The sequence below is a fragment of the Aythya fuligula genome, chromosome 3 (genome assembly GCF_009819795.1).
Source record: "Aythya fuligula isolate bAytFul2 chromosome 3, bAytFul2.pri, whole genome shotgun sequence".
Classification (NCBI taxonomy): Eukaryota; Metazoa; Chordata; class Aves; order Anseriformes; family Anatidae; genus Aythya; species Aythya fuligula.
In genome coordinates, this window is record NC_045561.1 from 45,813,365 (window position 1) to 45,828,190 (window position 14,826).

A 14,826-nucleotide genomic window follows, 5' to 3' on the forward strand; every position below is an offset into this window, starting at 1 on the left:
GCTGTCCAGCCAAATTGTTACAAATGTTTCATCAGTTCCATGAGGGCTAAGGTCATAGAAAACATTGAGCGTCCAAACATTTTTTTTGTCTCTAAAGAAGTCAAACGTGCTGTCTCCTAGCTCCTATTTTGTGTGATGACCTGTTTGTTTATATGCAAAAGAGTGTAGGACACCTGACAAACAATGTGTTTTTCTCCCTACCATCTGCAAAGAAGTCCTTGTTCAGGATTTTTTAATCTCTCATCCATGTTAGCTTGTTTTTAGAGAGAGAATGAACTGACCATCCCTTTGACCTGTTTTTCAGGAACTTACGTTGATCTTATTGTTGATGTCAAGAAGCTTGAATTCATGTTTTATCCTGCTTCAAGGAAAGAAACCTTCTATGGTGCCACAGATCAATATTAATGATTATTCCCTTTCAATGTCTAAGTCAATGTCTAAACAAATTGTCTAATTCAGTTTGTCTATTAAATATTCACAAGTGCTTCTGAATTGTGACATAAATCCAGATAGCTGAATGTCGGGAGAGCTGTTCAGATGCTGTAGGTGAGATTGTGCATTAAGAAGCAAGAACATCTTTCAATGATGGTTTTAACGCGTCAGTTATGGGTATGTGATAGCTGTCACTTCAGGAAACATCCTCAGTTTAGATGTCTTCAAAAGATCTTGCAAATCCAGTGGAGGCATAAGATACCAAATGCAAAACATCTAAAATAAGAATGCAAATTGGAATTAAAATTGACTGACCAAAGTATCTGATGCTATTCTTCTAAAGAAAGAATTAAATTAAACCTAGTAAACTTCTTTTCATGGTTGTCAGAGTAGTCTTTAGTTGGTCTACATTTACTGATGTAGAATTTTTGTTGACATATGGGTGCATGTCACTTCTAATGGAAAAAAAGCAGCAAAGATACTTACACTGGTCTAATTGCATTCAAAACAACTTGTGTCTTATTAGCTGAAGGAAAAGAAGCCTAAAGCAATTTTTTAAGAGAAAAATTATTAGGTCAATCTGACATCTGCTGTGTGGGAAAACATTCCTTGGGAAAATGTGACTGTACAGCTATCTGGGATCTCATAAACAGAATTAATCCTGAGAAGTTGTTTGTAATCATCAACGATGGTGGATCCGCAGTAACATTTAACTACATAGAACAAAGAGCTGCATAAGACCAAAGAGAAAGTACAGTATTGTTTTTCAGAAATATTTTTTTTTCTTGATAAATGCATGAGAATATAATATCTGAGATGTTGAATTAAGTCATCACTGAGACTACTCTGTCTTAGCATCTTACAGTTCTCGGACGATCATTCACCTTTGTTTAAAATTAAAAAATGTGCACAGAAATAAGTACATGCAATGAGATTTTGTATGTGCCAAATCTAACTTGATTTTCCCTTGTATGAAATGCTACACAATTTAACTTTTCTTCCTTTTCCCCATGATAGAAAAGATAATCAGAATCCACACCAAACCCAGACTATGTATATTGTGCCAAATACCAAGCTTTCTGCGTATTACGATTTTGCTTTTCTTGGTTTAGTATGGAAGCTTTCTTGGATGGATGCTGCCTTTAATTACCATACCAATTATCATGCATATATTTAGCGTGGTGTCCAGATGTGGACTATAATTATATAGATAGCAAAGCTGAGGTATTATAGGCTGTTAAATTGCAATTTGGTTCTTAAAACCCAAATCTTATCATGAAACTCTTCTCAGTCTTCCATACACTCCTCCTGATGTCACTAGTGTCTGGAGAGGCCTTTTAAGATAGTCATATTTGCAAAATTGTCAAGATAAAATAGAGCATAACTTTATTTTTATGGTGTAAGACAGTTATTTGATTTTGAAAGTTTAGAAAGTGAACCATTTCCTGCAGTGTTAGTGGACTGGACCAGCTCACTGTGGGGCAAGATGGATATCATTGCTGGCACAAGGGTTTTGGTCTGCATGCTTGGTGGGAAACCCTTGACATTTAGTTCTGTTCCCTACAGTTTCCTGTTTCTCCAGTTATGGTATCAGTGAGCATTTATGCTCAAATTAGCAAGACATGAATGTAACAGAGTTTCTAACGCCAGCTAAACCATGGTCTTCTGCTTGGTTACTGACATGTGCCTGGTGTTTCCGGATCACAAAATTGCCTCTGGCTAGGGTTGTGTGCTCTTCCCAGCTACTCCCATCACCCCACAGCAACATTGCAGTTTGTAGAAATTAAGAGTGTCATGTTAACATTTTTTGATACCTGAAAAATTGTTAACACAGAGTACCAAAAATGTGTATGATTTTGTTCTGGCACTCTGAATGCACTAATATTGTTCTTGATAGTTTCAAATATAAAGTGAACAACTCTTGAAAAAAGATAACTGTACATACATACTTATATATAACACATACAGTATGTATCATACATATACATATGAATACATAAAATATATTAATTAATCCATATTTTGGCTAGGAGAGCTCACTAATAAAGTAATTTGTGGGAAATCTGCTGTTTCAATGAGTTTCCCTGTATTTAGGAGGTATAAAATAGCCATAAAGGCTTTGCCACAGCCCATAGTGTGGCAAACACAGTACAGACAAAAATACAGCAAATGGGTATCGGCATGGAGGTGTGTGAGCATCCAGTCACTCCATGGATGTGTCACTTTGCTCCAGAAAAATGGTCCAGAACACTTGAGATTCATGGGGTCACATTTCTTCCTTTACTATACGAAAAAAAAAAAAAAAAAAAAAAAAAAGAGGCCTTTTATTAGGCCTTTGGATTCTTTGAATGCATTAGATGATTTTCTAGCTTATTGTGTTAGAAATTTAACTTGAATCTAGATGTATTAATGTAGTATTTGATGCCTTTTTTTTTTTTTTTTTTCTCTCCCTTTCTCCTTCTATTTTTTACTTTCCTCCTTCCCATAAGTCCATAAGTCTTCATTTTTTTCCCCTCCATTCACAATCCCTGAATAGCAAACTACACCTATGGAGATCTAATACCAAACTTACCGAACATTTTTTATGTTTCTTCTGAAAGAGAAAGAATGGCATATCGGTTTTATCTTTTTGATTCTGAATAAAAGTATTGTCTCTGCTAATCCTTCCATGAAGTTTGTCCTTACTGAGTACCTTTAGGTGTTATATTTTTCTTTCTGATCTGTTAGTGTAGTTCTTTTAATTTCCTCATGGAAAGAAATTGAAAGTTTTTTGACATAATGACCATCTGTCCATTTTCATGTTTTGTACCCTGCAAAATGGGTACCCGCAAGGCTGCTTCGTGTGTTCTCTTTATATAACTTCTTAATATAATGATTCTTGTATTTATAGTAAAGTAATTAACTGTGAATTACAGGGCAGGAGCCACACCTCGGCGTCTCAAGTTATACAAATCAAAGCACAGTATTATGTATATATGGGAGTCATGTTGGGTAGATGACATTTGCAAAAATTTCTAAGCCTATGAAATTACAATGTCAAGGATTTCCAAAAATGTGAAATTATTAGTTGCTTTTTGATTGGTATATTTTGATTAGTAGCTTTTTTTTTTTTTTTTTAATCATTGGAAATTGCAGTGGCAGTTTGGTCTCAAATTGGTGTGAAAGCCATGAAATTGTGATGGTAGTCATTTTGGCAGATATATTACAATAAATTATTATTTTTTTCTACCGGAGGGAGGTCACTAGTGGATTACCAGCATGCTGTACCCATGCTTTTGAGCATATATATATATGATTTGGGTAAGAGGAAGGAGGTTTAAATGAAATTTGAAAAATTATAAATATATATTTTTTAGCGTGAAGTTATTCATGGTACTAAAAGCATGGAGTAACTGAGAGATAAAACAACTGTCAGGGTTAATGTTGACAAATGCTGACTGCTGAACTTGAGCGAAAATGTTTGCAATTTTATATATACATTAATGGGCTCTTAGTTATTAGCACTCTGGAGAGAGATATTGGTATTATAAATATTTAAAAATGTTTGGAATTATTTCTTTCAACTAGAAAACAGGCCCCTAAATCGTCTCTGTGCCATTCTGTTTGTCTCTGCTGTGTTTTCCTCAGCTGCAGTATCATCTGTAGTTGTGGATTTCTTGTCTTGGAAGGAAGTAGTGGTACTGGAGGAGGTGCAGGAGCATTGAGAGCAGCAGTGACAAGCGGCAGCAAAGCAAGGCAGAACTCCTAAGCCAGGAAAAGTTTTGGTAGGGTGTGAAGCAAAGAAGGACTTGTTGGACAGATTTGTAGAATTGTAGGCTCTGAAGATAAGGTGAATAGAAGGCATCAGATGAAATTCAAAATCTGCAGATTCAAAATAAAATAGAGATAATTTTTCTTATCAGTTGTATTTCAATTGTGGAACTCAGAGAATATTGTAAATGGCAAAGGACTGTGGCACTGGTTTTAAACAAACAAAAACAAACAAATAAAACCAACCCAACCCACCAAACAACCAGCAACAACAACAAACAAAGCAGAAAATAGAAGGAAAAAAAATCCTAGACTTTTAAACAGAAAAACAAAACAAGAAATACTTGATCTATGGGTTACTAAAAACTCAGTATGCAGCAAAGTGTCATAATTACCATCACGTGGTTTTCTTTTTGTTAACATCTTCTGTTGCTTGCTGTCAGAATTAAGGTAGTTGGGAAGATAGATTTAGAGTTTAAATTTAATCCTTGTAATTCATATGTGGATTTGTCCAGTCAAGGAAGTTAATAACACTACCGAACATTGCAGAGTGTGCACTATACATTACACTGCAAACAGTAGAACTACTTTAAAGTACTACTTTGTGTTCTGCATGTGTAAATTCATGGTATGTCATTTAATAGGGGATAAGAGAAGACTAATTTTCACTCACAATTGTGAGAAGAAAAAAAAAAAAAGATTTTACCTTGCATTACTCATATAATTTTGAGGAGAACGCGATTTGATTATTGAGTATGCACTTATTGGAAACTGGGTCTTGAATTTGTTTTCTGGAAAATGTTTTTTACATGTCAATATCTGAAAAGCCTTTGCTAGCGATACCATTTAAAAATTCTTGTAACTGTGTCTTTCTCAAGTATTCTATCACCTGGGGATCATTTTGGAGAGTATAGTCTATCTGATATTATGTATGTATCTAACAAACAAGTTATGGTATCTTCTGTAGAGAAGTGTCCAGATATGTATAAATAAGGACCACAAAAATAAACATGTTTTTTCTCTGCAAGATTAAATTAATTTGATGACTTAAAATTATTTTCAAAAACATAGTAATTTCATTTCTAGTATAAAAATAAAGGGATACAAATCTTACTCTTTTTGTTTTTCAAAAGAGGTAAACAACTGGAGGATAAGGGTCTGTTTAAGCTACTTTTGGTGTGGTTGGACTGGAAGTTGGAAACTCTTCCTGTGTTAGATGAATTCTTGTTGTGTATGCTTTCACTTTATTTTCAGAAATACTAAGCAGTGTTTTAGCTCATGCTCAGTTATTGTACCTGTGTTAATCAGTGCATGATTAAATTACAAAAAATTCAGGATGGTTGGCATTTGAAGAAAAAACATAGTAGCATTTATATATATATATATATATGCCTGTAATTTGTGTTTTTAACTTACTGTACGTTATTGTAATATATTGAAATCAGTTATATTCTGATGGTCTTATGGTCACAAGGATATATTTTTTTCCACATTTAAAGAAGTTGACAAGAATACCTTCTTTTGTCTTGAGAACAGAAAGTCTCAGTCTACTCACTAATCTTATATGTAGGATGTCGGTGGTATATCTGTTAGCAGAGAGCCTTTACTTCTCATACTGTGGAATGCTACCAATTGTCTTACTGAGTTGGAATATTAAAGTAGGAGAATAATACAGTACTTTCTTGTTTAGCTGGCCTGTGAACTGACTTATGAAATATAGTAAACTTTGTATTTGTATTAAGACAGCACAAAATTATTGAATATTTTAACCTAATTATAATTAATTTTTGGATCTTGGAATTTAGTATTGTAAATACACAGCAGTCTAAATTACATTTACTTTATGGAACTACGCAAGAAAAATATTGTACAGCAGTGCACAAGTTATTTGAAGCATAGTATCTTGTTGTTCATTCACTCTAGAAACTTCCATGAGTGCCTAATTGTTTGTTTTGTTTCCTCATAGATGAATCGACTCCGAAGGAAGTCAGCAGGGTAAGTGCTGCTCCTCATCCCCTCTAGAAAGTAGTGTAATCTCTGAGGCCCACTGTTCACTTGAGATGATTTTCATGCAGTCGTCTGATCAAGGTTTTACTCTATTCCCTGTACAAACTGGATCTCTGGAGAAAAAGTTGGTGTACTGACTGACTACAGAACAGTTAAGAAGGAAAATAAATATTGAGAACACTTGATTGCCTGGAAATAAATTAAAGGGTATTTTGCATTAACAAATTTATATTTCTTAGTGCTATTTTTGTGATCCAATTTTAAAAAGGTGCTTCACAGAAACCAGGAAAATTACAGGACTTTGAGTTTAGGCATAACTGCAGACTATTTAATCAGTGTTGCTGCCTCAAGAGATAGTACGCATAACAAGAGGAAACAAAAGAAGGAGTATGTCCTATCTAATTATTCCCTTTGAGATATGTTATGGTACAGATCATCTCAATTCTTTAATTTGAAATGTTTTGCAGTGTACTCTATGAAAAGTAATGTAAAAATCTTAAAATGCATATTCAGTAGTGAATTCCTGACTCTAGCCTTACCTATGATTGACACAGTGTCCTGCAGAATCTCAGTCCATGGATGAGAACTAATTAGGGGAACCTGTGAGAAACCAGTGCTTTTGCTAGGGGATGACAAAAGATCAGTACAGGACAATCTGCTGCCCTCAGATCTGTCCAGTCATCCTGAAGTGTCCAGGTATTTTTTCATGTAAGATTAGGGGGCCACCTGCAGCATTGTGATGTGGAGTCATAGTCTTGTTTTGTTCTTCCTCTTGAACTTTCTGCATAAACTGTCTTGGGTTCCTAGGAGAAATACAAGAATATCACAGAAGTATTAGAAATAAGGCTGGTTGAATGCCTGCAAAAGCAGGCTGGGTGTCTTGTTCTCAGTAAAGTTGTTCAGAAAACCCTGGGATATGGGAGGAATAGAAACAGACTGGTAGTGGGAACCTCACTTTGGTAACTTTGAGTGCTGAAGAGGGAACTGAAGTTCACTGCTTACAAGACTGCAAAAAAAAAGAGGTTGAATGATGCCTAAAATGAGTTTATGCAAGCAGAAAGTTTCCATATAGTTGATATGCTATGGATATATGGATTTCCCATGGTGTAGTGTATGTAGGCAAAAGTGAATGCTTTACTTTTTTATTAATTTATAACACCATTTTGGTAACCCCTACTAGTTTCTTAGTATTCAGCAGTTATGGCAGTTGAATGAAGGCCTATTGGCAATTAGTAACACACCAGACTTTATATGGACACATTTTGTTAGTTTATAGCATTTTTGAATAATACAATATAGACCATTGTAATACTTCCTCTCTCTCTTTCTTTTTTTTTTTTTTTCTTCAGCAGTAGCTCAAACAGATGCCAGTTTAATTGTAATCTGAACATAAATTAGAATTTAAATTAGGAAAGTGCTGTACATGAGTAATTTTTTTCAGAGAAAAAGACATGTCAATGCTGACTGAAGAATTATGAGTTTTAAAGTCATTAACTGTTAATTTTTAATTCCTGAAAATGTCAAGAACAAAATTTTATCTGTATCTCAGGGAAGCAAAAGTCAAGCCCAGTGAAAAGAATTTTATTCCAGAATTAACCAAATTGTTTGAAAATGTTGTATTAGTAAAGAACCAGGATAGAAATATGCTAAAAACATGTGTTTTGCATAGCTGAATCTTTCTGCACATCATCTTTCAACACTGGGCAAGAGTAAAAACATTAAAATGTTCATAGTCATATGCTGACATCAGTTTCTTTGGTTGCTTTTATTGTTGTGCTTACACAGGATGATAGAATTAAATTGGAGGGAAGATATTTTTAATTAAATGTATCTAACCCCTTACTCTTTCAGAAAAGCCTCACCTTCTTGATTTATGAACATACAAGAATATAGGATTCTTCTAGAGGCTCTAAATACTGAACTTGCCATTTATTTGCTTTTGTTTCTTTTAACTAGCAAACTACAATGGGATGAATGGTGTCTAGCACTTTTGAGAAAACAAAACAAAAACTTACTTCTTCAAATATTTAAAAGAAATTTCAGTATTTTCAAGGGTATTTAGTGTAGTTTCACAGTGGTAAATTTGAGTGAGTTTTGAAAAATCTTGTAGGAATTGCATTTTTAGTTTTGCCATTTTTAGAAGCTCAGGGTCAAAATAGAGTAGCAGTTTCAGATATCATTATTGCATTGCATTGAAGAAAACCTCCAGAAATTATTCATTTTGAGACTTATAGAAACAAAACAAAAAAAAGCTTTTCAAAATAGCTTTTTTTTTTTTTTTTTTTCCCAATACATAAATAAAGCTTTTCAATATTTTCAAAATATTATTTTTAAAACAAGTCCACCAATAGCAATGTCATCAATATTTTGCTGATCAGGACTTGTATGTAAAGATAACTTAAATTGCCTTGACATACATGTAACTACTGACCAGTGGGGTGAAGGAGAAAAAAAAAAAAAATTCCTGATTCCTTTAGACTACGCTTGGAATGAAGAATACTCTGGTTACAAAATAGCTCATGAGCATCTGTGACCAAACTCTCAACCTGTGAACTTTTTTCTCTATTTTAGATTCCAGTATTTATGAAATATATGTAACTAAGGACAGAATCTCCTTTCCATATGATACAGTATTTGGGAACCTCCTTGGAAATGCTGAGCATTTTCTGCTTACTTATTGTGCAGATGTGTGCTGGCTGATCCTGTCCTAGCTACAGAAGTGGTTTTCTGGGCAGAAAGGAAACCAAATATTGAGCTATTTTAATGAAGAAAACTCCAGCTGAATGTTGTACTCTGCTTTCCCTGTTTTATCTGCTAAAGAAAAGAAAACAGAGGAATATGAGTTTGGGCACTAAGTGCATATCTATTTATGTATATCTAGACTAAAGATGTGTTTCTTTGATGGTATTAGTGAAAACAGTGCATGCTGGAGACATGTTATTCTTTTGAGTTGGCAAAAATAACCCCCTTCCTCCATGAACTATAGCCAGGATTTTGTTCTACGTGCTGTTAAGTTTCCCATGATCACTATGTGCTCTTTTGTACCTCAGATTCTCAAGTTTAAAGAAAAATACTTCATGTTCCTGATATGATCACAGTGAAATTAGCTGTTGTTCATTTCACTTAATGACTTTCCATTCCATGTTTACTTGAACAATACTTCTAGTGAAGCTGCATTTTGGCAAGTACCTATGCTTTGTAAACTCTAGTGATGCCAACAGCAATTCACTTTGTAGGTTTGCCATATAAACACCAGAAAATTATTACCTAGCAAGTGACTAGCTCATTTACAGTACTTTATTCTTGGAAGCAGGAATAATACTTTAATCCTCTCCTTTCCCGTTTTTGGACTTGGAGCTTTTGGCAGCTGCCTTGGCACTAGCTAGCACCCAGCACAGCATGTCACTGACAGTTACAGAATTAGCGAATATGTTTTCAGTAAACAGTTGCAATAATTGCATGCATCTCCACTGTGCAACTGATAACAAAAGTTTAGGCTTTTTATGATACATTGGCAAAACAAGCTTGTTCTTTGTAGAATTTCCTTATTAAAGATGTGGCAAAGCAAGTTCATACTTTGTAGGATTTCCTTATTAAAGATTGTATATTTAAGCCTTTTTGTACTGTCCCAGAACTGAATACTGCAATAAATTTATCAACAAGTTGGGAGAACTAGAACAAATATTCAGACTTTAGAAATGGTACAAATGGCATTGCACCCATTGTAATGAGAAGAAGATGCATGTACAAGCTGATTTTTATTTATTTATTTATTTATTTTAAATAGGGAAAGTCTTGTGGATATTATGGTAGTGATGAGCAACAGTGGAGGAAAAATTAGGAAGTTTATTTTTAATTTTGTACATGATGTTTCTAGAGTGTTCGCAAGTCAACTATTAGGAGAGAATGTGATTTTATAAAAAGCTTTTTAAGAACAGGAGCTGTATTCAGCCCTGTCAAGTTAAAATTAAGCTGTTAATTGACATGCTATTGCGTTATATAATCTAGAGGGGTGATATAATAAAGATATTCATGCAGCTTTATGAGCTTTACAGTTAATCACAGCTTATATTGTTACTTCTATATAATCTTAATGCTCTGTTCTTTTAAGCCAAGCCTTTGCTTTTTGTTATGTATTTTTCCTGATACTAGTGAAGCAATATTTTGTTGTTACAATTTGATAATGGGGAAGGAGTTGATGGAAAGATTTCAATAGGATGCCTGCAAATGGGGGCTACTTGACAAGAAGTTTCTGCTAGTAAGGTGTTCACTGTCTCTCAAAGGCTTGATATGCATCAGCTACGTAAAAAGGCTGGGAAATATGTGCCTTCAAAATCTGTGAACTCTTTCTGTGCATAGTGAGAGCTCTTTTGCATCTTTTGACATAATAACAGGGCCTTCCTGCCAACTGTCATTTCATATTTTCCTCTCTTTGGCTTTGTCGTGAACGGCATTTGATGTGTGAATAAACAATTCATAAATACCTGTGTATGGTACTGCAATGCTGAACTTTATTTACTGAGCAAGTTATAACCCATGTCCTCTCCAGTCAAAACAAGAAGAATAGACATCAGACAAATGCGTGTAGAAGCAGCTTTCTCTGAGGCTGTATACAAGCATTAAAATTAATCACTTCAGCTAACTCTGCTCTTTATAGCTTCTTGCTTTCCAATGTCCAAGTTTAAACAAAACTGGTTACTCAAGCAAGTCCTAGTTACCTCTCTCGGGTTTTTGGAGCTAAGAGATTTTGCTGAGCATCCTCTCCAAGTGCACTGCTCTTTTGAAAACCAACTCAGTACCGTAAGCTTGCTTACCACATTCTCTTTACTCTTATTTTTCAGTCTGAGGATTTGACATCCTTGGCTCAGCATTTCTACCTTAAAGAAAGCAAGCAATTTTATTCCCTTTCTGTGGTTTTCCTCTTCTTTTTTTGAATGAGGTCCAGACCCATATTTTAGTTCTTCACATGTGCAGCGTAGATTTTGAACCTTTGTTAACCATGCCCCAAGGAGAAATATCAGTTTCTATACAAGATGTGAACTAGCTGTTTGCACCTAAACAATACAAAATCTGGCAGTTTGTGAAAGTGCTGGGCCTACAGAAGGTAGATGTACATGTAAATGTAAACATTAAAGATATACTTGCATACACATAACTTGCATTCACACAGCAATGACCTAAATAAAAGTGTGTGTCATTTTCCTAACCGTATTAGTTGGCTTAATTAAATGTTTTGGCTTTTTCTACAAATGTTTCTTTCATTATACCCATTGGTTATCAGAAATGCAGTAACAATATTACAACTAAAATGCAATCAATATTTTATTTCTCACATTTAAAGAAGTAAATAAGTGTTGTGATACTTAAATGACTTTTTGTTTTGTTTTGTTTTGTCTGTAAATTAGATGTCTGATACTTGATAATCATTATAATAAAGTACAGTAATATGTGGAATATTTTAAGTACTCTGAAACAAGACTTCTCTTTAAAAGCCACTGTTATGTTCCTCTCTGTGTATTCCTTCCCTTCCTTCCCTTCCTTGGGACGGGGAAAGAACACAGTTGAGATTAAAAATATGTTTATTGTGCAGACAAGTAAACTAATGGTCCCAAAGTTATTTAACTGATATTTTGTAAAATATTTTTAAAAATCTATAGTAATTGAGCATTAGTGATCTTCCCTGAAGAAGACTAAGGAGCTATGTTATGAAAGGAACTGGAATATTAGATAAAGTGAGGCTAATAAATCAGGGTGCCAACTGTGCATCTGCTTTTGTCTTTTTTTTTTTTTTTATTTTTATTAATTATAATTTTACCATAATGCTACCTGAAAGGAAGGGAAAGCTGATGCATTTCCAAAAAAGGCATCAAACAGTTTATGCATTTTGTTTTTTTGTGACTGTGGTACTTGTTCTCAAGGAGTACAAAAGTGCCATTGTTAGATTTATTTATTTATTTTTGATTTAAAGCAGGTAGCAATGACATTGACAACTTACCCATGTAAGACCAGTCTTTTTATGCTTCTGACACAAAATGAACATATCTAGCATAAAATAGTTCAGACTGACATCTCAGTCAAATGTCAAGGAAATGTTCAGAGCATTAAGACTGCAAATTGTCATTGTAAAGGGAGGACTGAAGAAGTTTGGGTACAGGTTTCAGTCACATTTCAGATCTCACAACTTAAATGTTTGTAATGAAATCCTGTCCCTGCCTAAGGACGTTGTCTTGTATGAGTCACTGTGCAGAATCTTCAAGTCTTTAACCTGTTATTGATAGATTAATTAAGGTGGTTTGTTGAAGTATTATCTGGTGGAGGCAGCATGCATATCGTGAGCTTTTTCAGCACCTGCTGATGTCCTCATTGTATGCTCAGTGTCCAGCTGGCCTGCATAGTGGTGTGGGTTAGGCCTTGTCCCTCATCTCTTTACTTCTTGTGCACATTGGGACCAGAGATTGGAAGAGAAGCACTGATTATGAGGAGCTGTATTGCTTTCCCATTGCTCTCTGCAATTCAGTCTGGTAATACTCATAAGGGTGGGCCTGGAGCCTTAAAATGTTCAAGAAAATGTTTGTGTGACCTAGGATTGGTTCCTGCTTTCCCAGAAGTCAGGTTCCAAAGCATACTGATATGACAGGTCAATAACTTCTCCATTCTCCTGGGAAAAACAACTGTGCTGTCCTGCCCTATTGAGTCTGTTGCAAAACAGGACTTTACATCCATCTCCCAGAAAGAAGTATTCCTCTGGCTCTCATAGCCCTGTGGTCAGCTAGAGGCCTTCTCCATCAGCTGATGAAGAGCTCTGTCTTGTGATTCTCTCTGAAACCAGCCCAAGATACTTAAACTGCAGATGAAAAATAAGCAACATCAACTCTGTCTATGGCTAATTTTCTCCCATGTTTTGTGGCTTTTGAAGGGTTTTTCCTCATCCACATCTAGTGCAATTTTGCATCCCCATAGTACATTTGACCATCCCTTTATGTGTTACTTGGAAATCCAGCTGTTCTTTTGTTCTAACTCCTCCTAGCATGTGATAACATCATGCGCTATGAAGTCTGTAAAAGGAAATGTTTCTATTGTGGCAGATAGTGGTTGTTGATTTGGAGAAAGTGTTCTCTAGTAGGAATAAGTATTATAAAGCAACTTCTAATTGCTATTTAGATTACAGTTTAGGAAGTTACAGAGAAACCAGATAAACTTCTGGATTGTAATTGTACTTAATGACCCTGTGCTCTGTTACTGAAGCCTTCTTGTTGCAGCAGAAAGGCTTTTTCTTTTCTGCAGTATCATGAAACGCCTTTGGCACAGCTTCCTTATAAGCATAGAAGCATGTGCATTAATCTTCATTGCAGTTTGTCATAGATAAAATTTTCTTATATATTAAATTGTGTGCTTGCCTTTTTTATGACTTAATTATTCAGAGTGAATGCATTAATTCAACTCTGTGATATTTCAGTATCTCTTTTCATGCAATAAAAATATTTGTGATTTTCAGCCTTTTTGTGTAGACACAAGATAGGGCATTATTCTTAGATCATCCGTCATTGCATGCTGTGTTCTGTTGTACCACAACCTTTTAAGACAATAACCATATAAATAGTTTTATAGAAATCCTCTAAAAACTTTTTTTTAATTATTTATTATTATAAAAATATGAATACTTTAACATGATTCCTCTCTTAATTATTAAATTATTAGTTTTTTCATAGCATTGTGATGTATGCAGCTATTAGAAACATGATGATGCCAGTAACATAGTGGTATGATAGGGTCAAACCATTTTCTAATTCACTTGAATTATTTTAATGTAGTGCCATCAAAATGCAGAAGTTTACACTAAATATACCAAAATACACGTAGACACTGAATTTTAGAAGGAAATCAGCAATGGGAAGAACGGATTAATTAAAGAGAGTTGAGTGTTAATAAAATTTAAAGTGCAAAATAAACTACCATAAGAAATTAAAAAAAAAAAAAAAAAAAAAAAAGATTAATATAATGACAAATATATATATATATATATATATATATATATATATATATATATCCATTAAGTGTGTTGAATTTTTCTTTTAGGAATTATTTTCCTAAAGTAAGCATGACACCAAATACATGCAGAACTGTGTTAGTAACTACATTGAATAGTGCTTGTACCATGGTTTGCTTATGACTTACTCAATGTTTAAATATATGGTTTCATAATGAGTATTGTGGCTTTTCAACCAAACATATTGTGGTTATCCAACGTAAAACCAAATAAATAAACCTCTTTCACTTTGCTGTTATAAAAATCAAAACATTCACAGCATGACGGAATAATTCCTTGCTGGTGACTGATCTAAGTTGTAGAATTACTTAATTGTGAATCTGGACAGAATTTTGTCCATCTGGACAGTTGTGGATTCACAAATTGTCAGTAATAGAAATCTGCCGTATTACAACCGTATGTATTATGAGGCTACTATCTTTTAGTAACATCAGTGTATGCAATATTTTCCCTGCTTACAAAATGTTTGCAAGCATATGTTGTAGAGGTGAGGATAAAGGGCACAGAGCTTATTATGTAATTACTATGCACACAGAACTGCTGCTTGATTATGGGTGAAAGTTGTTATTATGCCACTGCTCTTATGCCAG

The 14,826-nt window shown here is 34.4% G+C and overlaps 1 protein-coding gene across 1 annotated transcript in view; it reads left to right on the plus strand.

The window, feature by feature from the left end:
• PDE10A (phosphodiesterase 10A) overlaps positions 1 to 14,826 on the plus strand; it is a 119,595-nt gene that overhangs the window by 30,681 nt on the left and 74,088 nt on the right. The window contains exon 3 of the mRNA XM_032184611.1: positions 6,149 to 6,177. Within this exon, the coding sequence (XP_032040502.1) occupies positions 6,149 to 6,177 (29 nt within the window). The remainder of the gene's footprint in view (positions 1 to 6,148; positions 6,178 to 14,826) is intronic.